We start from the raw sequence: 22,923 nt of genomic DNA, 5'->3' as shown, positions 1-22,923 counted from the left end.
GTATCTGTATATCTATTGATGACAGCCGACGGCTGTGGTCTGCAGGCAGATGTCCTCCCTTCCATCGGGTAAAACCACAGTAAAAACCCCTCTGCTCTTTGATTCCTCACCCAGCCCTCCAAACATCTGCAAATCATTGGCACTGGAGATCTCAAAACCAATGCTCTGCATAGCTCAACAATGCCTTTATGATCAGGCCTAAAAATAGCCTGCTTTGTTCTTTACTTGTCTGAAGTTCTAGGTGAGACAAAAAGCCTCATTATTGCTTCTAAACTGCCATCGTGAGCCATTTTCTGTCAGGTTTTTTGTGGAGGGTTGCTATTATTTTTGCGAACGTTTCAAGCTTTTTGAGCTTTGCAGAAATGTATTTCCAATGAGTTTCCAATGTTTTCCCATCAAATTAGGTTGGATTGTGATAGTGACTTGTTGTTGTGGCCACCTGGAACACACTATTAACCATAAATCAACACCCTGGCAGCCACCAACAGCACTTTATTATGGTAGCAAGGTCTGAAAAAAAAAAAAAAACTGAAATAAAATCTTTAGAAATGTAAAAATCTGGTTCAGTCTGTCAACATTTAGATGCTTCCAATGGTCCAGGAGTTCCAACTATTTTTGTGAGTTAACTCTGAAACTCTTTTGCTATTTATCAGCTTGTGCTGGCAGATATGACCTTCAGCTCAAAAACTGAGATACCTCACACACTTCCTCCAAAGAACCTCACCTTGAGCCCCACTCACATTCAGAAGACAGAAATAAAGGCAGCACAGTTGTGTAGTTGAGGTAACAAGTGGAAAAACAAGTTTCTGTAGTAGTCGTACATGTGTGTGCACATGAGAGATTGTAATGTACCAGCATCCTGACCTACAGCCCGCTGTGTAAAGCTGCAGGGTTTTTACATCCCTCCTCAGCAGGGGTCTTACAGCTTGGACCACTTACTCAAACATTAGCATTTCGATCAGCCATTTCCTCTCTATAAACTCCAGAGATACTCCACATGATACAGCAAGGTCATGCCTCGATTTTGACCTCATGTCCACTTTTAGACGTTAAGGGTTGTTGTGAAATCCTTGTTAATATTTGACAATTTCACTCAAAAGACACATTATAAATATCTATGTCCACTTTGCAAAGACAATATGAACAACATAAATAGCTTAGATACATATGTTACGAGGAAATTGCTTGTTACAGCTGTGCATATGGCAACAATTATAAAATCGCCAGACCTAAAATCTGTAGACTCCAGTCTTCCTAACGTAAAGACCAAAAGCTTATAGAAGAGGATGATTTTGATATAAAGCCTGCCACAAACTGAGGCTAAGCACACCTCCCAGCAAAAACTTCTTGAAATATCCAGCACCCAAAAGCAAAGTGCTTTTGCACAAATGACACATATTAACAGAGGAGTGTTTGGAATTAGCTTCTTTCCAATCACGGTCTCATGAGTCCAGCATGAATCCCAGTTGAGGATATAAAAGTGACAATGATTTCACACTTAGTTGGCAATGAGCCAGCCATTTTGTGTTTTATAGCATACAAATGAATAACCACAATCCTGAGAAATAATGCATGAGAAGTTATCAAGCAGCTGTATGGTACTGTTCAGGAGAAATGTGCTGTGCGGGGCTGGGCTTTCAGACTAAAGCTCATTGTAGCTGTCAATCCAAACAGGATAACGGTAGCCAACTAAAGCTCAGCATCCCCATCACACAAAGCTGCACTTCAAGCATCCTTAAACCACATAATGCCATGATTAATCCCATTAGTTTCAGTTTGACTTCAGGTTCCATCTTTTTCTTTAATCTTCCATTGAGTTTATATATAAAAAAAAAAAAAAAAAAATCAATTTCTCAATTTAGCGTGATTGGTAAACAAAAACTACATTGCCAAAGCAGTGCCAAAAACGCAAAATAATAGGCTATAATGAAATTGAATAACTGAGAAAAAAATACATAAAATAAGTCTGCCTATTAACAAAGGATCCATTAAAAGAAATTCAAAATAAGATTAAAAAGCTGTGAAAATAAATTAAATAAGCAATTGTTTAATTAAAGAGGAATACACTGCGAAAGGTTAACGTCATGCAAAGGTGCACAGTAATTATAAAAAAAAAAAAAAAACAATATATATATATATATATATATATATATATATATATATATATATAGCAGATAATATGCAGATATTTTTGGTTGTAGAATTAATATTTAAAATACATTTTATATAATACATTTAAAAAAAAAAATATATATATATATATATATATATATATATATATATATATATATATATATATATATATATATATATATATATAGCTCCAACTGTTGTAATATAAGCCAATGTTTCTACGGAGATCCGGTCTCTCCATCTCTCCTCTCATCGTACCTGTTTTGAAGAAGGCATCCGTGTCTGAATCATTGGGTCCGTCCTCCGCCGCTTCAGCAGAATTCATCGTTCCTCTTAGATCTCACAGTTCAAAACAACGGGGAATATATCCAGATTCAGCGCTCCATCATGTCTTTACTTCTGTGTTTTGACGGCACAGCCCTCGATCTGAGCGACAAAGCGCAGCTCTGCATTGGCTCCTATTGTCTCCAGATGCGCCTCTCCTCCTCAGATGGCTTTTTCGCTTCTTTTGAGTCGGTTCTTTTGAACCACTTCACCAATTGGACTGGTCGATTCTTTCGCGAATTGGTCTGTTCCGGTCGGAGCGGTTATCAAAAGAGCTTTAATTCCAAGTGTGTTTACACCATAGACAGTAAAAGTTTACACACACTAGAAATTCGTCTTGGTGTCAGGAGCTTCCGGTTCAGAAAGTACATAGGCAGACGTACATATAATTTAAGGTAGGGTAGGTTTATAAAGTGAAATAATAAAGTGACTAGACAATTAGAAAATATCAGACACAATAGTGAATGTGAATATGGCCTGGTGAAAAAGAATAGCCTACTAAATAGTTCGGTCTTGTCCGGTTCGATAATGATAGAGCCTGAATTTGATTGATCCTCTTTGCATGAACAATTAGTGTGAAGTATAAAACACATTAAACTTGAATACTGTAGCCTAATGTAGGCTGACTCAATCAAAACAGCATAAAGAAATACGTATGTTTTGTTGAAATATTTTCTAATTTTCACTTGACACTCGGGTACGAGTGTGACCTAAAAGTACCGATGAATCTTTTTTTAAACCGCTTCATTTAAATTAACTGCTCAAAAGAACCGATTCGCGAAAACGACTCGGAGCAGCTCAACACAAAGCGCGCGGCTGCATGTGTCAGATGGGAAAGAGCGCGATCCTGACAGTGAAAGCTGGTGATGTCATGAATCCTGCGTAATGTCCGCGGGCGTGTTGGACACTCTTTTACTCTCTTATAAATATTTTCTTTAAAAAAGTTAATGAGAGTTAGGCTACTTTAGAAACCTAAGAACGCTCATTTAGATGGCTTCCCGGAGCACCAGAGACTGTGTTTGCGGCTGTGGACTGTAGGCTATTTTCCAACAATAGAAAGCAGAAGGGTAATGTGTGTGTGTGTGTGTGTGTGTGTGTGTGTGTGTGTGTGTGTGTGTGTGTGCGTGCGCGCGCGTGTGTGTGCGTGTGTGTGTGCGCCCACCCCCTGTGAGATATCACGCCCCTTTCACTCTGGACTCTTTGAGCTATTGATGATTCTTACTGCTGAGAACATATATTTTCATAATAAACAGAAAGCACGTGTGTTGTACACACACGTTCGTATGCGCTGTTATGCCACTAAATGAATAAATAAGAAATTAATAGCCTACAGAATAAAAAAAAAGAAGAAGAAATCAGGATACAGAAATAAAAAACAATGACTCTTGCAGTTGTTGTTATTACTTCTAATAGTAGCTTACATTGTGCACATTACATTATATTTATTGGATTTTATTGGATTTGTGCTCTGCTTTGCTTTTACACTGGTTGTAGAATATATATATATTTTTAAATACATTTGATATAATAGCTACATTTTAAAATACACTTTGTTATTTTGATTATTTAGGGATGAAAGTAGTTTGCTTCTGAGATACGATCAAACAAACGAATAAATAGAGGTTGTGGGGTCTCAAAATATAAGAAAGAAAAAGAAAAGAACCCAGAGAATAAAAAAATGTGTATTTACTGCCCCCTGCTGAAAGACACTAAATATCACAGTAGTTAAAATCAATTCTTTTGGTGGTTCAGAGACAACCTTCACCTTATTTGTTAATGTTTCAGGGGACATTTTAGCTTATAAATGTATAAAGCTATACATATATTATATGATGCTAACTACTACCATATATTATGGCGATTAGTGATACAATTAATTAATAGCCCTTTGTTGATTTAATTTCATAATTTCTATCTTCATTTATGTTGCCTATGATGATTATGTAATCAGATTTTTTTTAATATATAAACACTTATTGTAATTAAAGTTGTTAGTAAACCGTGTAAAAATAAAATAAAAATGTCACATTTAAGTCATCAAGCGTACTTGAAATAAATACATTTTAGTTGTAAATCATCCTTGATTTTTTTTTTTTCTAAAATGTATATATATATACAATGCCAGCTTCCTTCAGCCACCCTACAGGCCCCTGTTACTCAAACATTCAGCAGATGGTTTATTCAAATGTCAGAATCACACAACACCGTCACACACTTATTGGTTATTGTGAAATCACTGACATAAGACCACAATGTTAATATAAAGTGTGTGGCTGATTTACATTATATTTTTAAGATAAAAGTATTTCTTCCAAGCAGATGGACTTCTGAGAAAGTTAAGGAAGCGAACTGATCACTCTAGTGCTCATCAAGTGACTTTCTTTATGCTTTGGTTTTCTTCAGCACAGTTTTTACACTGTAAGAACAGTGCTGACCCACATCTGTTCTCTGTGAGAGATGAGTCATGCTGAACAGAAGCAATGACATGTTTATGGTCAGGTGTTTAGGAATGGAACGTACCAAATGGCTCCCCAGGTGAGTTTAGTGTTACTGGATGATTCTCAGAGAACAGTGAGCATTAAGAAATGTTGCATCACAAACATCTGCTCTCGATTTTTCTTTCATTCTACTCTTGAAACAGTGGTTTCTCATCATTAAAAATGTTTTAATATATATTTAATATATTCATTATAAAATATGTGGTCAGGTTTATTTCTGTCAATCATGTTACACAGAAAACAAAATATTAGTTTTGTTCAATTTCTGTATACGTGAGGTCAGCCTCCCCTTGTGATAGAGAAATACCTTTAAATGTGTTGAATGTACATTGTATTGAGTGTATCAATTAAAAAGTATAATAAAAAAAAAATATTTGCACATAATATAATATGAATTAAAAATACATTACAATTTAATAAATTATTTTTTACAATGATATTATTCAAAATTAATAATTTTTTTCAATGTACTAAAATGTACTATTAATTGTTACAAATGTGTGATTGGATATATAAAAATGGGATAAAATTTTAGTCGAAATTACATTAAAGTATATATATATATATATATATATATATATATATATATATATATATATATATATATATATATATATACACACACATATTTATTTATTTATTTATTTACCTATTTATTTACTTATTGTTTCTTTTTTTTTTAACTATACAGATACTAATTTTTCAAAAGAGTCCACTTCAAAGTACTCTTCAATCAAGTTTAGTTCATTGTAAACTTTGTTATTAAGCATTTAAAAAAAACATGGTCACTACATACTTTTGTTATATGCAAAAAGCTGTGTACAAATTTATTTAAAGACACTTTTGGAACAGAATCAGCAATGGTAAATATTGGCAGAATTTTGGGCTTTTTACTGTACTGTATAAATCTAACATCAGCAAGTTACCATGGCAGTTTCCAGACAGCATTGCTGATTCAGGCTGGAAATCTCTGTGGGAACTGCAATGATAAGTAGATAAATGAGAATCAAACCACTAACCACACTGAGAGCCAACAGGAAAACAATTACATCTGAACTGTGGAGCCTAAAGATACAAGACATTCCCAGTGTGCTGAAGTCCCGCTAGGGACATCAAGCCTTTGGCGGCATTTCTTTTTCCTTTTTTCTTTTTTTTTTTTTTTACATCAGCTCTATCTTCAGCTGTAATGCTTTCACCTAATATAGATTAATATATTTGAAAACCATTAACAAAATCATTAAAAAATAAAATAATAATCTTTGTCCCCTAGTCAGTTTCCTTAGTCTCTGATTATTTTCACCTGTCTCTTGTTCAGTTCCCTTGTTAAAGTGTGTGTATTTTCTTCTTTTGTTAAGATCAGATCGGTCTTCTAGGGTAAGCGTTTGGTTTTCTAATGAGTGCATTTTGCTTTTTCAAATAAGGAGATTAACTGTATTTTAACCAGACTACTCTATATCACAAGAAGCTTGATAATACGTAATAAGATAATAAGTAGTTTGATAGATTATAGTTTCAAAGTAAATTACTCAAGATTAGTGTAAAGTGAATCCTCTTGAAAAAGAAGTAAACATTTGCCTACTTTGAAAATGTAAATAATACACTTTAAAGAGTGCATTGTGCAAACGGAATGGAATCTTTAGACATATAATGACATAGTCATTGATTAAATTAAAATGTATTATAGTTCAGTTATGTATTAAATTCAATTATCTGGACTTGAGTGTTTAATATATATATGTATATATATAATTTATAATTTATAAGTTAAAAATTTAACCATATTTTTTAAAACAATAAAAGTAGGTATGCAAATGCATATATATATATATATATATATATATATATATATATATATATATATATATATATATATATATATATATATATATATATATATATATATATATATATATATATATACACATTTGCATACCTACTTTTATTGTTTTGAAAAGGTACCACCCCAATGACAGCTTTTGTACCTTTTTTTTTAAGTGAATGTACTGACAAGCATATAATAAAATGAAATATAATGTTATTTCTATTGAAAACTTGTATGTCATGCATTTAAATATTGTAATAATTAATTTGCAATATCAAAGGTGCTATTTAGTCATTTTTAAATATATTAACTTTAAAAGTAATAAATTTTTAATGTAAACCAAGAAAACTTTAGTCAATGCATATATATATATATATATATATATATATATATATATATATATATATATATATATATATATATATATATATATATATATATACACACATTTGCATACCTACTTTTATTGTTTTGAAAAGGTACCACCCCAATGACAGCTTTTGTACCTTTTTTTTAAGTGAATGTACTGACAAGCATATAATAAAATGAAATATAATGTTATTTCTATTGAAAACTTGTATGTCATGCATTTAAATATTGTAATAATTAATTTGCAATATCAAAGGTGCTATTTAGTCATTTTTAAATATATTAACTTTAAAAGTAATACATTTTTAATGTAAACCAAGAAAACTTTAGTCAACACATCAAAATAGATAATTATTGTATCTTCAAACTAGACGAATCTGCTCCACTTTCACTCATTTAACTGAAGAAGTAAATGCTACACAATGTCAACTGGCAATAATGGATAAATGGTTATCAGAGAGTGAGTGAATTTATTAAAATTCTGAAACGCACTCTCTTTATAATCACTTAAACTGTCACTCATCTTAGTAAATTTTCATCTCACAAAGTTACGTAATAATCAGTGAAGCTTTAAACCACACAATCAATCATTCTCACGTTTACAACTTTTTTATTTGTGAGTGTTCAGGATATCACTAAGTTACATATGTAACCCTAGTTCCCCGAAAGATAGGGGAAATTAGAAGACTTAAGCAATGGAAATTGCATCCACTATCCACCTGCTTATGGTCTGCTTGGTCTCAGGGAGACCTTTCTTAGGAGGACCATAGCAGACAGATAACTGCTCAGATTTTCTTCACAGGGCAGCTCTGTGGACGTAGTCTAGGTCCTGAAAGGGAAAAGGACAGATGGCTTGCAGTACTATGGGCCAAGGAAACAAGGAGGGCACCTTGGGAACATACCCTGGCCTAGAGTGTAGGAAAACTCTGGCCATGCCAGGTGAAAAGTCAAGACAAGAAGAGGCCACAGAAAGGGCCTGAAGGTCACCCACTCTTTTAAGAGAAGAGATGACTAACAATAATAATCTCTTGACTGTAAGGTACCTGTCTGAAATCTCAGCCAAAGGTTAAAAAGGAGGTCTACAGAGATCATTCAGAACCATGGCCAAATCCTATGGAGGGACTCTAGAGCATGCCAGAGACCTCAACCTCAGGTTACCAAGGAGGAAACTAGTAACTAGCGGATCTCTGCCCAATGACTGGCCACCAAGAGGGGTGTGGTAAGCAGTTAAGGCCACCACATATACCTTCAAGGAGGAGGGGGATAACCCTGCAGAGAACCGTTCCTGCAGGAACTCCAGCACTGAACCGACTCAGCAGTTAAATGGGTCCAGCTGACGGTTGCCACACAAGAAATGAAAAGGCACCACTTCATGGCATATGATTTCCTTGTGGAGGGAGCTCTGTACTGGAGTATGGTCTCAACAACCTAAGTTGAGAGGCCATATGCTAAGAGCTGTGCCCCCTCAGGGGCCATGCCCACAACTTCCATATCTACAGATGGGGATGAAGGATGAAACACCCCACATGAGAAGGTCCCTCCTGATCGGAATCTCCAGGAGAGACCCATCGAGAAGAGACATAAGGTCTGAGGACCATACTGGGGCAGGCCAGAATGGGGCTACTAGCAGAAGACTGACCCCGTCCATGCCTATTCTCTACAGAACTAGCACTAACAGAGAAATCAGGGGAAAAGATGACACAATGAAAGCAAATCCTAACACCGGGCCCTGAGACAAGATCCAAGGTTTCCTCTTTAGTCCGTCTTCTGAAGGTCGGCTTGGTAAGTCTGCAACACCATGATGGTGTGCAAGCAATCCCCAGCCTGACCTGCCACCATGTGTGCTTTACCCACCAAAACCTAAGAATTCCTCAGCAGAATCAGGACCTGAGCCACGAGGAACACTAGTGAGGGTGCCCACCTCAAGGAGCGCCCATCGGGAGTGGAGCATCCGCATTCTCTCGAGAGCTGACTGGCTGTGCTCCACTCCTAAACAAACAATGCACAAGTTGTGTGTATCCCCACCCATAATGAAGAGCGGGCAGAGAGGTACACACAGCTTGAAACGTTGCTTGTCAGTAACCTTTGCCATTTTTATGCAAAAATAAGAAAAGTGCTATACTTGCAGAACACTACATAAAAGACCAACACATACAGAGCACTTAATGAATGACAGGAGCTTTCTCTGTGTCAACCACATGTGTTTTATACTTCCTGGTCACTACAACACCCTGTGATATCTCACCATTCCATTGGACTGATTTCACACATGATTCAGTGCGTGGTCTCGCAGAAGAATTCCCAAAACATTTCAACGCAGTGTGATTTCCTGAAGGGGAAATCAGTACTGAACAAAACTTCAGCTTTTTGAAGAGTGAGTGGATTGTAACAAACTTAAACATCTCTGAGTGGCCAATCCATTCAAGAAATCAACAGATGTCTGACTACTCTGCTCAACACTACAAAAATGCATTGTAAATATAATATAATAGAATTGTAAATAGAATTGCCAGTGAAGATAATTATATGAAGAGCCCCACCCCACAAGTTGGCAGGATTGGGTAACATGTTTGTGACGGTAGGAAACGGCATTTTTGAGACTTTGGTATACACCAATTTTAAGAAGTGGATGCTTAACAACTGTGTCTTTAAGTGTCACGATCATTAGATGGAGTGCACATGAACTTCAGTAGAGGGCACTCCACTCAGGAACATTCCACCCATCAACCACCAGATGTCACTTGGACACTAACACCTCTCATACTGTTGCACCAAACCCAAACTACATTCCCCATGAGTCACTGCAGCACAATCACCTTGCCACACCTGCACCTCTTTCATCAGCCAATTTCCTTGCCACACCTGCACCTCCTTTACACACACATAAAAGCAGCACAATCACCCTCACTCACTGTGAAGTCTTGTTTAGCCTGTCTAGCATTTCCGTGCGTTTTCCCTTGTGTTTGTTTTTCCCGTGTCTGATCTTGGATTGTGTAACCGACTCTGATTGGGGCTGCCTGCCCCAATCTCTGCTTGTAATCGTTAATGATTCTGGATATCCCTAACACACCTGACGCCATTCCTGATTTCTCCCTGTATGACCATTCTCTTAATAAAATTCTGCACATGGATCCGAACACCTCTGACTCCTTGTTACATTAAGCATATTGAAAAGACCAGACAGATGTGTAAACAATTGAAAAAAAAAAAAAAAAAAAACATTTTTCAGCACAGGGATCTTTAAATAATTGAGCATGGTCATTTACTAAAGCCATAACTGTACATTTCTGTCATTATTTACTAATTTCATTTTTTACAGGGGTCATATGATGCGATTTTTCTTTCTTTTTGGAGTGTCACAAGCTCTTTGTGCATGAAGAAGCTGTGTAGAGTTGCAAAGACTAAAGTCTCTAATCCAAATAGATATTCTTTATCAAAGTTAAGACTCTGCCACGGCTCATTCAAACACGCCCCCACATGTCTACGTCACTACGTGCAAATATTTGCGTAATGCTACCCAAATGTTCACGCAAAGAAAGAAGGCGTTGTTTCAGTAACCGCAGTTAGTGTTGAAGCAGCCATGTCAGGGATATGCAGTGTGTATCTAGGTAAAAGCAAAGGACTTTTTTGGCCCTCCAAAAGTAGATGCATTTGGGTATTTTTAAGATTACTTACAACAGAAGAGCAATGCATTTTATGGATGAACCTAGAAGAGGAGGTAAATCTGACTTTGCCATGACAACCTGGCGCTTCTGAATCAGCTACTTTAAGTATGTTTTGTTATTAGTTTAAGTATTTGCTATTGAATGTTCAAATACGGAGTTTTACACATCGCTTGTGTCTGTGTGTGTGTGTGTGAGTGTGCGTGTGTGTGTGTGTGAGAGAGAGAGAGTGTGTGTGTGTGTGTGAGAGAGAGAGAGAGAGAGAGAGAGAGAGAGGGTCACACAGTGGAGTCATTTGGTGTTCGGCCAATCACAGTGCACTGGGTCACTTGGCCAATCGGAGCAGACTGCAATTGTTGGAAGGAGGAACTTTGTAGTAAAGCGACACGTTTGAGAGAGGCGGGGCATAGAGGACCTACAATAATGTACAGTATTTGAAAAAGAATGTGTTCTTGGAACATTAAAGCATGTCAACATATTCTACCAAATACACAAAAATAATGATCTTTAAAAAAACATCACATGACACCTTTAAGTGAACTGCCCCTTAATTGTATTGAAATGCTGTATAGTCCTTTCTCAGTCCATCTCTCTCTCTCTCTCTCTCTCTCTCTCTCTCTCTCTCTTTCAGGCAGATGTTTTGTCTAGGGTTTAGGGCAGTGTTCCCAGAGAGTGTTTACTTTATGTTTCCTGTGGGCGATTTGTGTCCCTGGAAGTGCAGCTGATGCATCAGGAAACTCTTCTTACTGGAACACATTTGCAGATAAGACCCTCCACACGCTGTGTTTACAATATGTTTACAATAAACACCCAAATAATATAAACTACAAGCTTTATACAGATAATAGATTTGGTAAAATCACTTTTTTGAGTCTTTTTTTTTTTTTTTTTGTTTTTTTTTTACAATTTCTATTTTTATTATGCCAATATTTCTTTAAATCCCCCAGGTGGCGCAATAGTTTCCTCAGTAAAGATTTTCACGAATAACTGGTCGTCATCAGTTTTGTTTGTGAATGTCTCCACTCTGTGCTTGTGGATGTAATCTTTATTATTTTTGGATGAACTATCACTTTAACTGTCACCTATTCATTATCAATGGCTGACCACTCCAACACCAACACAGATCTGTATTATCAATTTATAAATTGATATATTGAAGACATCATTAAGATTCTTGTTTTTCATGACACACAGTCACTTCTGTTTTTTTGGCGCTAGTAATTTCCTCCCTGTTTTTAGTCAAATGTTGACAAGAAGGACCATGTCATTGGTGGTGCTAAAGATCCCTCATTCAGGAGACCTCAGCAGGTGTTTTCTGTATTCAGAATTTAAGTCAAAATCCATACACTAAACCCAAAACACAGAGATATACATAAGATGGCCATTCCACATGTTCCTGGCGATCTATAGCCTGCTGCTCTCTCTCCTGCTATACATCAGATCCAAGAACATATATTTCTCACAGTCACATTTCTTTCAAAGTCTCTCATTATTTAGCCCAAGGCAGCAGGACTTGGTTTATGCTTTGCTCAAAGTCTAGTAGCCAATCAGTGTCATTGTGCAGAGCCAGATGTTGGGTTTGTGTAGTGGGCGGCTGGTTTGTATAGGGGGCTGTTAAATACCTGCCAAGTTTTTATGAGCTGTTTCTACTTGCACTGGGATATGTGCAGTACCCTGGTACATTTGGTCATGTGTCCATCAGCCTTGCTTTCACTTTCAGTCTTAACATGTGTTGACATACTGCTGACAGATTATATGATTTTTATTTTATTTTATAATTTTATAATTCTGAATGTATTCATATATATATATATATATATATATATATATATATATATATATATATATATATGAATATACAAAATTTATTTAAATGTTTTTGATCAATTGAATGTATCTATGCTTCTTTAAAAAAAATAAAAACTTACTTTACAAAGTTTTACTGTACATTTATAGTGTTTTAGACAGTATTAAATACATACTTTCTACAAACATTAATTCTATGTACATGTATCCAAAAGAAGCCTTAGGTAAAACTATTACATTAAACAATGAAAACTTGTCCTATATTCACATTCCTCTGGCTTCAAATGAAAACAGAAAAGCAGTGAGGCACACATCTAATTTTTAGTCTGAGCAGTGTTCAGTCCTCCCCCTTCAACTCCTATAACCCTGCGACCAATGAGGAACTCTCAGCCTGTGATGTTAGGATTCATGCCAGCAAGTTCGGTGCCGACAGGGAGAACACGTTGAGAGCAAATCAGAGTCAGGACAGCGAGTCTGGACGCGCTCTCTGCTGTGTCCCGCTGAACTCCTGTGAATGACAGACGTGCAGCAGACGGACACTAATCTCTTCAGAGTCCAACACGACAGTCTGGGTGAGTTTGCTCTGACTCTTTATGCAGCTTAAGATGACGTTTAAATAGTTTGAGTTTACCTGTGAGAAATGTTGATCTCACATTCATATATTAGTTCAAATGGTACATCATATCCACTTTTTGCACATTCTGTGCAAGGTCAAATGCAAATGCATTGTTATACTGTAGACCACTGTATATACTTTTTTCCCGTCTAGGACACCTGTGTGAACTGATTTTATCCACTATAAATCACCAAAAACACAATCTGATTAAAAATCATTAGAAAAGTTATTTAAGAGAAACGCTCCTGGAGCATAGACATTTGCTTTGTTATTTGTTATCCAATTCATTTTTAAGTGAGTCACATTTTGAGGACATTGCAAATAATGTTTATTGTGATTAACGCATGAAATATGACGATATCCTTACATACAGTATACTGTAAGAGGTGTGTAATGTGGGTATATTTCCAGTTATTCCACATTCTGTATAATTACTCCTAATCAACATAAATATGACGTTTATTCTGGTTGAATGTCTTTGATCCTAATGCTGTGGTTAAATTCATGATGTGCAACAATGCCTGTGAAGATGAATGAAGCCTCAGTTTCGTTAGGTTAATGAATAGACGTTTGCCCTTTATTAAGTTTATTATGTATGAAGGGTGAGGTGTATCAGAGGGCGTTACTTTCTATAAAGCCCCTTCCTGTTGTCTTTTTTTCTGAACTATGACTGGTATGATCAGTTCTTTAACAGCCACCCCCCCTCTCTCTCTCCACCCTCCAGATGTGTTAGATTCAGTGCTTTAAATGGTCATATGCAGGTTAGGTGGTTATGTTGTGTTTCAGAGCTGGTGTGATTGGAGGACATTGACAGACTCTTTTCATGTCTTATCTGTGTTTGTTCAGAATCCTGTGAGTGAGTCAATGAACACAAATGTTTCCTCTTGTTGTGTGTAGACAATTCTATACAAAGTGTCTGTGCAGCTGGCTGAAGTTACATTTAACAAGACACCTCACCACCAGTGTTTCTGTTTTCTGACAGGACAGAACATTTTTGAAGCTTGATTACATTGTTTTACCAGAGGCAGAACCACACACCATACAGGGCAAACCCTCATTTTAGACTATTTGTTGAAGTATATCATACATTATTATTATTATTATTATTATTATTATTATTACATCATAAGCATCTGGTCTTCACCAGCTTCTATAATTATACAACTCTTATTTTGTGGGATAATACACAAAAGCAAAAGGAGGCCAAAATGCTGAAACCATGACTGTGCCTCATTCTGCTCCCTAGTTTCCCTGTTGTTAATCATAACAACACAAATTCAGATACATCAACAAGGAAGGCAGTTGTTGTTGTCATCACTCTGAGGAGAATTATAAGGCAATTTCCGAACAATTTGAAACCAGTCATTCTTGAGTTTCTACATTCTACAGGATGATTTACAAACAGAGAACACTGAGGAAAACGGAAAATTCTTGTCAGAATCTTGTCTTTTGAAAATGTGCACCTTGGTGTGTGTGTATGATACATATATATATATATGTTGTTGGATGTTTAGGATAAAGCCTGTTCCCTGGCAGCTCTGGTTTGCATTTTTAAAGTTACATTTAAAAAAGCCACAGTATTTGTAGAACAATGTCTTGAGAACAGACAGAAGTAGTCATTGTATTCAGAATGTTTCTCCACAAACACTTCAAGCCTACTGTCAAACTGTGCTGAATGGAGGGGTGATGATTTGGCCTTGTTTTGCTGCCAAAGGACCTGAAGACCTGGCTGTCATCAAGTCACCCATGAACCTCCTCTTTATACTAAAGTATCCAAGACAAATATGATGTCATCTGTTTGATGGCCAAAACTGGTGGACACCAGAAAATTCGGGAGATGGAATAACCAATGAAAGACGAAGGATCCATTCATTCGTTGAAACATTCCCTTTCACGTGTACATTGTCCATTTAGTCATGTATGCTATAAAATATGATGTTTCCAGTTTCATTTGATGATCAGAACTGACACGTAAATTCTCACTTGTCACAGATAAACGGCAACATACTGATTCAAGATTTTATGCACTTTTTCATGCAGAGGACTGATTTGGACTTGATTTCACGTTAGATTATTTTCTTGACATTTGTTCCCTTTAAAGGAAACTTTGAACTCTGTCCTAAAGGGGTCGCTATGGGGAACACCTTATTGTGACCTGTGTCTGAAGCATACATTGAAAAAACAAAAACTTGTTGGCCGGTGACCGCCTCTGACATCACTACCGGAGCGATTAAAACAGGCACCGGGAGAACACGAAATTCTCTTCTTCGTCTTCACTGACTGTTCTGTTTGAAGTGTGCATCTGAAAGTACTGGTAAGAGTGATCTTTCTCTGTCTAACATGGCGACTACTAGCAAGCCTTTAGACAATGTGTGCATCCGTGTCGGCGTTATTTGACACCCGATGACACACACAATCTTTGCATCATTTGTTTGACTAAAAATCATGCATGCATTGTCTTTGATCAAGCAATCTGCATGCATTGTGAGCATTTTTTTTAATGAAAAAGCTCTGTACTTGTTCGTCTCTCTTTCGGAGGGAAAATAGGAAAAAAGGAAGCCATCTGCTTCCCGCGGTTCAGGACCCGCCGCTCCTGAGGCACGGAGGAGAATGAGCTTTATGAATGGTTTAAAGAGGGACTTTCCCTTTCACGCTCGTAATGGTGGACGAGAGAACTCCAGGAGGATGATGTTATATCTTTAACACTTTCTGATACTGAGGTTAGTGCTCTGCTGGGTTTTTACCCAGGAAAAGCAGGAGATATTTGAGGATGGTGAAGAAGCTGAGGCTGAGCCTCCCACAATTCTCCTGCCCTGTGTATGTAGAGCTGTTTGAGGTTATGGATCGCGCCATGGCAAAGTTGGACTTGCCATGAAAGTGCGCTAACAAGGTGACACTGTGAGGCCAAAAAAAGAAAAAAAAAAAAACCTTGATGAGTGTTATCTTTCTGACCATAGCCCTCCAGCTCAGGTGAGCCTTCCATTTCTGAATGATCTCCATAAGAGATCGAAAAGAAATGAAAGAGGTTGTTTTCTTCTCGCATCCTTTGGTTTTGGCATAAGAGTTGTGCCAACATCGAGGCAATGCGCGAAAACTGCTATGAGAAGATGCCTCCTCTAGAAAGAGATTTCTTTCTGTGGGAAAGACATCCTCTTTTAATCACCCTCCCTGCCATCTAAGCCCCTTAAAGAAATACATCTTGCTTAAATGGCAAGGTATACGCAGCAGCAGGTCAGGCTGTGTTTATTATTACACGATGGTGGTGCTTCAAGCATGTCAGACTGATCTGCTAAGAGACCTGAATAGAGGCGAGGGCCTTTTTCCTGATCAGGTAGCCGAGATGCTATGGGCAGGACTATGGTGGCCATGATGGTAGAGGAGAGACATCTGTGGATGAACCTGGCAGACATGGGGAAGAAAGAAAAGGCTTTCTACTCGATGCTCAGGTTTTGCCTTTTGAACTTTTCGGTATTTCAGTTGAGACGGTGATCGAGGAGTTTAGGGAGACGAAGGTGCACTCCGCTGCTTTCAGATCCTTTGTTCCATGAAGGTCTAGGTCTGAGCCTGAACAACATAGGGGTCCTGGCCTGTCTCAATCTGAGGATCAAAGACAGGCACAGAAGGCTAGTGTTGCAACCCTTGCTCCTCCCCCACCTGCGGGCAGGGGTAAGAGGAGTGGTTATGTGTCTACTAATAAACTCTGTGAGTTTCCTTTGCAGTGCTCAGTTACAGTGTTTACTAAACATTCGCTAGCACCAGCCATCAATATTCCAGTATTAGGTGGCTGAGATCACAGGTTTCTGCGGGGGCTTACACATAACATACTAATATGATTTTAATATCCAAATCCGTTAAAGCATTTTTAGGCTGCATTAATTAGGTAAACCTGAACCGGGAACACTTCCCATACCACCCGATGTACTTGCTACATCATTAGAAGAATGGCATCTACGCTAATATTAGTCTGTTTCTCTCTTATTGCGAGATCACCATAGCCACCAGATCCAGTCTGTATCCAGATCAGAGGGTCACTGCAGTCACCCGGATCCAGTACGTATCCAGACCAGATGGTGGATCAGCACCTAGAAAGGACCTCTACATCCCTGAAAGACAGCGGAGACCAGAACAACTGGAGCCCCAGATACAGATCCCCTGTAAAGACCTTTTCTCAGAGGACCACCGGGACAAGACCACAGGAAACAGATGATTCTTCTGCACAATCTGACTTTGCTGCAGCCTGGAATTAAACTACTGGTTTCGTCTGGTCAGAGGAGAACTGGCCACCCAACTGAGCCTGGTTTCTCCCAAGGTTTTTTTCTCCATTCTGTCACCGATGGAGTTTCGGTTCCTTGCCGCTGTCGCCTCTGGCTTGCTTAGTTGGGGTCACTTCATCTACAGCGATATCGTTGACTTGATTGCAAATTAATGGACAAACACTATTTAACTGAACAGTGATGACATCTCTGAATTCAATGATGAACTGCCTTTAACTGTCATTTTGCTTTACGGACACACTGTTTTCCTAATGAATGTTGTTCAGTTGCTTTGACGCAATGTATTTTGTTTAAAGTGCTAAATAAATAAATGTGACTTGACTATTCAATGGTGAGGACTTCGCACAGTTGCTTCGTGCCTTTTCTTGAGTTGGTAAAAGCCCCGTTCATTTTGGGCGCCACTACACCTATGTAACCTCTGATACCAACCTAAACATGGTGTTGCTACTAGAGATCTGTTGAGATAGCTCCTTCAGCAAGCTTATGCGAAAGCTAGCAGGAGGCCCCTGTGTGACAGGCAAGACTTAGTATAAAATGCTAGGTTCTTAGCCGTATACCTTTAAAGGAATCTTTCCTGATTTCAAGCCTTCAGCTCTACCCCAGGCAAAGGCTCTAACAATTAAGTTGGGTATGTAGCTTAGGCCTTTGGCCTAAAAAAAGTGAATGATGTGTTCTCCCGGTGCCTGTTTATGGTCGCGCCGGCAGTGACTTCAGAGGCTGTCACCGGTCAACAAGTTGGTGTTTTTTCAATGTATGCTTCAGACACGTGTTACGGTGAGGTGCTCCCCATAGCGACCCCTAGAGGATGGAGTGTTTCGTTCCCTACTCAGGGAACCATGGTTACATTCGTAACCTGAGACATTTTATAGGAATGTCATTCTAATCTTCAATCATGTTTGCAGTTCTAATAATTTAATTTTACTTAAATTTTGAGCTAACATCTGAGTATCTGTATGTGGCAAACAATGAAAGAGAGAGAGAGAGAGACAGAGAGAGATGTGTGAATTCTCATTCTTTCACCCTGATCTCACTCACTTCAGGTCTTTAACCTGTGCTGCGGATAAGCAGACACCTGTGTGTGAATTGTTTGCCTTTTAGCTCTGGGAAATAACCAGACGGTCAAGGAAATGTCAATGAAAATACATTTACAATAGATCTGACAAGCTTGAGGGGAAATTGACCCTATGTTTTAGAAAACCGTATGTGTTAAATGTCTCTTGTAAAAAAAACAGTAAGCTTAATTGTATTGAATCTGCACGCTTTAGTGTACTCTGAGGCTTAAGTGTATATAAAATACACGTATGTATAATATAATGCTAATTAAATAAAATGTATTTTAAAATGTATGTACTCAAGTATTCTTAAAAAGAGTACAATTTCAAAGCAAAATTTGACTTTAAAGTACATTTTAAATGTTTCATTACTTTTAATGTTTTATAATATTAATGTTTTATGTAATAATAATATTTGGTTGTGCTTTGGAAGCACTTATTTCCATGGTGTTGACTAAAATACTAAAGCACTACTAGTTTAAAAAAATCTTTTTTTTTTTTTTTTTTTTGGAAATTCAGTTATATTTTAGTTTACCATTAATACTTTTAAGTACATTTTAGAAGTAAACTTAAAATTTCAAAGACAGTAGAAGTAATAATTAAATTGTATAAGGAGATGCGCTTAAGTGTGTAAAAACACTCAAAGTTTGAGCTAAGTGCATTAAAAAATAAATTTAAACACAATATATTTTTATTTTATTGCGACTGACATGCATTGTTTGACATACAACAATTTAGTGGACTGAAGTATGTTATTTTAAAGTTAAGTGCCAACTGGTTTTTGAGAGGTCTTAAAAGTGTGAAATAGACTTATGTTTTCTTCTTCGCTGCCTTTGAAATGTTTAAGACTGTGCATGTTCTTATGGCGCCATCAGCCAATCACTGTTGTTATGTGACGTTATTTTTCTGCAGCTGAAGTCACATAAGCATTTGCATTACATTACTGAATGTAAGTATCGTCCAGCTTAAACATTCATAACCAGATGAAGAGTGAATGTAATAAATATAGCATCATAATAGTTACTATATTATTCAAATATTTTGATCCAAAAGATCATGATGTTTTGTGAAACACTATCCTGTCCTGAAAGTCCTGGCCTCACAGACTGCAGATAATATAGTTAAAGTTTGTTTGTTGAATCAGGTCATTATTGACTGGGAGCCATTCTAAACAGCACCAGCTCAACACACACACACACACAAACGGAGAGTCAGTGGAATATGTACTGTGCAGTGGTAAACCGATAAAGCTTTGGCTCTGTTCATGCTATCAACAGACAACTAGAAACAAAAAAAAACATATGCCTGTCTGCAGCTGTGCTGATAATATACCATTATTTCTAAAGAATGGCATGTTTGCAGTCACATACAAATACACCTCACCATATATGGCCTTATAATTTACCAGTAAGTTGATTGCATGGTTAAAAATTCACGTTTTGTAGATGCACCATCCATGATACTGTAGCTTCAAAAATTTTTGTGGCAAGTATGTATCAGCTATGTACATTAACACTGGAGTTAGACAACACATTTCAGGGCATACACATTGTCATAATCATACTTTAGGTTTAATACTTTAAATGGAATTAATGTAAATGGCATTGCAATTCTGCCACAAAAGACTGCTTTGTAAATAATCTTCCTGATTTGTCTCAATTCCTCAGCATATCCTACAGCTCAGAAATACTTGATGTAACATAAACTATAAATTCTCTCTTTTCTAGAACTTTAGATAAGGTTGCTCATTTGCACTTAAACTTGCAGTAGGTAACTTTTGTAAAAATTTATTTTTTACATTTTTGTTAAACCTGTCATTATGTCCTGACAGTAGAATATGAGACAGATAATCTGTAAAAAAATCAAGCTCCTCTGGCTCCTCCCAGTTGTCCTATTGCCATTTGGAGGAATACTATCGCTCCCGGTAAGAAACAACCAATCAGAGCTGCGGTCCGTAACTTTTTTATGTGTTCAAAATTGACAAAATGTATATAATAAGTAAGTACACAATTAATGCATTTTCCAAACCATGTTTTTAGCTTGTCCTGAATCACTAGGGTGCACCTATAATAAGTGTTTATATTCAGACTATTTTAGATTGCTTCGGGGGTACCGGGGCGGAGTAACCCAGTACCTTTGTGATTCTTCATAGACATAAACAGAGAGAAGTAGTTCCGGCTACGATGTTCTTCCGCAAGACGCAAGCAGTTCTGTTTATTAACCGCTAGAGCATCAAAAGTTACCGACTGCAGCTTTAAAGAAGATTAAGGAAAACAGTCTGACAATATGGTATAATGAACACAAACGCGCCCTAAAGAGAGCAGCCTGAAGAATGGAGAGCAGCTGGAAGAAAACAAAACTAGAGGTATTTTATGTTGCATGGAGGGAAAGTATTTATACTTACAGAAAAGCCTTAAAAAGTGCTTGTCTCTCTTAGAAGAAAACAAACACAACCCCAGGTATTTTTTCAATACAGTGCCTAAAAATAAAGCTAATAAAGCATTAGCAGGAGCAGACATTTCTCCACAGCACAGCAATAATGACTTTTTATGAATTTCTTCACCAGGGTTGGGGAGTAACGGAATACATGTAACAGCGTTACGTAATCAGGATACAAAAATTTAGCAACTTTAATCTGTTACAGTTACATCAAAAAACTAAATATTCAGATTATAGATACATTTTGTAAAAAGTGGGAATACTAACAGAATTAAATTTGTTTCATTAAAAAATTTCTAAATGAGTATTTTGACATTATGCTATATATTTAGCACTGCTTCATCATAGTTCCTGGTAGAGCCCTATACAGTCCCTAGCCTGGCCTGTGTCTGACAGCTTATGAGAGTTAACACCCGAGACCGTCTTTTGTCCCCTTTCTCCAAAAACAGCTTATACTACTATTTCAGCTATTAAAATATTTAAGTTTTGTATGTAATGGCAAATTGATTATATTTAGTTTTGTTTATTTATTTGGTTAATTTAGGAAAAAGTTTGGCAATTTTTGTTCATTACAAGTTTTTGTTTTTTAAATTAACAACCAAGTGGCCAGCGGCAGACAGTGAGCCTATGTTTGATCAGTTTAGTCTGCTCAAATCATCACAACTTGCCTAATATAAAATCTATAGAGTTCAAGCATATAACAATGTTTAAATGTTAAACCCTTTCTATATAAATATGCACTATATCCAATAGTTAGTGCAGAAAGTGAAAGCTGTAGCGTGTTTTGAAGGACATGGAAGTGTCCAGCACAATCACTTGCATTTTTTTTTCAGTGGATACGCCATCAGTTTTGATCATAAAGGTAAGTGAAATAAAAGATGAAAACAAACATGCACTTTCTGCCATCTCATCTTGAACACGATCACTTCACAAAAATTAACCGAAAATCAGCAAATAGATGCCTCACATACATGATAAATATATGCTGTCTGCTGCTCATTGATGTGCTGGTACAGTTCATTTAGTTCATCATTCCTTTTGCAGTTGATGTTGATCGGGGGAATGTAAACAGAAATGAGCAGTATGGCAGTATATTCCCTCGGCAGATAGAATGGCCGGCACCTAATAATCATAAACTCCACCAGGGGTGAGCAGTGTTTGCAGATCACAACAGCATCATGGCACCATGCGTCATTGATGTAAACACAAAGCCTGCTGTCGTGGGTTTTTCCTCCCGCGACGAGAGCTCTGTCCGCTCGATAGCACGTCAGCTGGTCGAACTGAATAGCGCAGTCTGGAACGCTGTTGCTGAGCCATGTTTCCATGAACACAAAAACACAACAGTCTCTTACAGTCCTCTGAGTTGAACGTAGTAATCAGATGTAGTCCAATTTATTGTCCAAAGAGTGTACGTTAGACAGTATGATGGTGAGGATAGATGACTTGTGTGCGTTAGCCATTAGCCTAGCCTGGATACCCCCGCACTCATCCCTCTTCTGCTTCCTCTCACGCTACTTGTGGCGCCTTCGCTGTGAGCGAGATGCAGTAGTGGGGGTCGGTGATGGTGTAGGCCTCTGGAGCAGCCCAAGATCCCGCAGCTGTTCAGCGTGCGCAGAGCTTAAAGTCCCAGTGAAACGGAAGTTGCAAACGACTTTTCTCCAGTGTTGTGACGTATTTCCGAGAGAAACGTAATAATAAATGAGGAAAATAGTGGCCGTGGCTTATTTTCCAGCTAGCACCTAATTGGATCTAGATAAGTAGGTGTGTTCAATTGCATGAGACATGGTTCATTTCAACTCACCGTCGTCAAACTTTGTGAGGTACCAACGGTGTACACTGACGGGACAGCGTTATCTGTTAATGACAGATATCTCACAAATCCAATTTCGTGTTCTGTCCAACTTTTGAAGCATTTGCGCGTGAAGTGC

The 22,923-nt window shown here is 37.4% G+C and overlaps 2 protein-coding genes across 5 annotated transcripts in view; one reads left to right on the top strand and one right to left on the bottom strand.

Moving 5' to 3' along the window:
- The window catches only part of kalrna (kalirin RhoGEF kinase a), a 197,368-nt gene extending 194,741 nt beyond the window's left edge, over window positions 1-2,627 (bottom strand). For all 3 annotated transcript variants that reach the window (XM_026218614.1, XM_026218612.1, XM_026218613.1), the window contains exon 1: window positions 2,392-2,627. In XM_026218614.1, coding sequence (XP_026074399.1) covers window positions 2,392-2,458 — 67 coding nt within the window. In that variant the 5' untranslated portion in view covers window positions 2,459-2,627. The remainder of the gene's footprint in view (window positions 1-2,391) is intronic.
- Window positions 2,628-13,027: 10,400 nt separating this feature from the next.
- mylka (myosin, light chain kinase a) overlaps window positions 13,028-22,923 on the top strand; it is a 70,826-nt gene continuing 60,930 nt past the window's right edge. Inside the window, exon 1 of one of the 2 annotated variants that reach the window (XM_026218610.1) lies at window positions 13,028-13,186. The gene's annotated coding sequence lies outside the window, so the exon portion shown is untranslated. The remainder of the gene's footprint in view (window positions 13,187-22,923) is intronic. The other variant, XM_026218611.1, reaches the window with a different exon arrangement.

Source organism: Carassius auratus, chromosome 34 (genome assembly GCF_003368295.1).
Source record: "Carassius auratus strain Wakin chromosome 34, ASM336829v1, whole genome shotgun sequence".
Lineage (NCBI taxonomy): Eukaryota > Metazoa > Chordata > Actinopteri > Cypriniformes > Cyprinidae > Carassius > Carassius auratus.
Note: the sequence above shows the minus strand (reverse complement) of the source record. Positions and strands in the feature narration are given on the sequence as shown.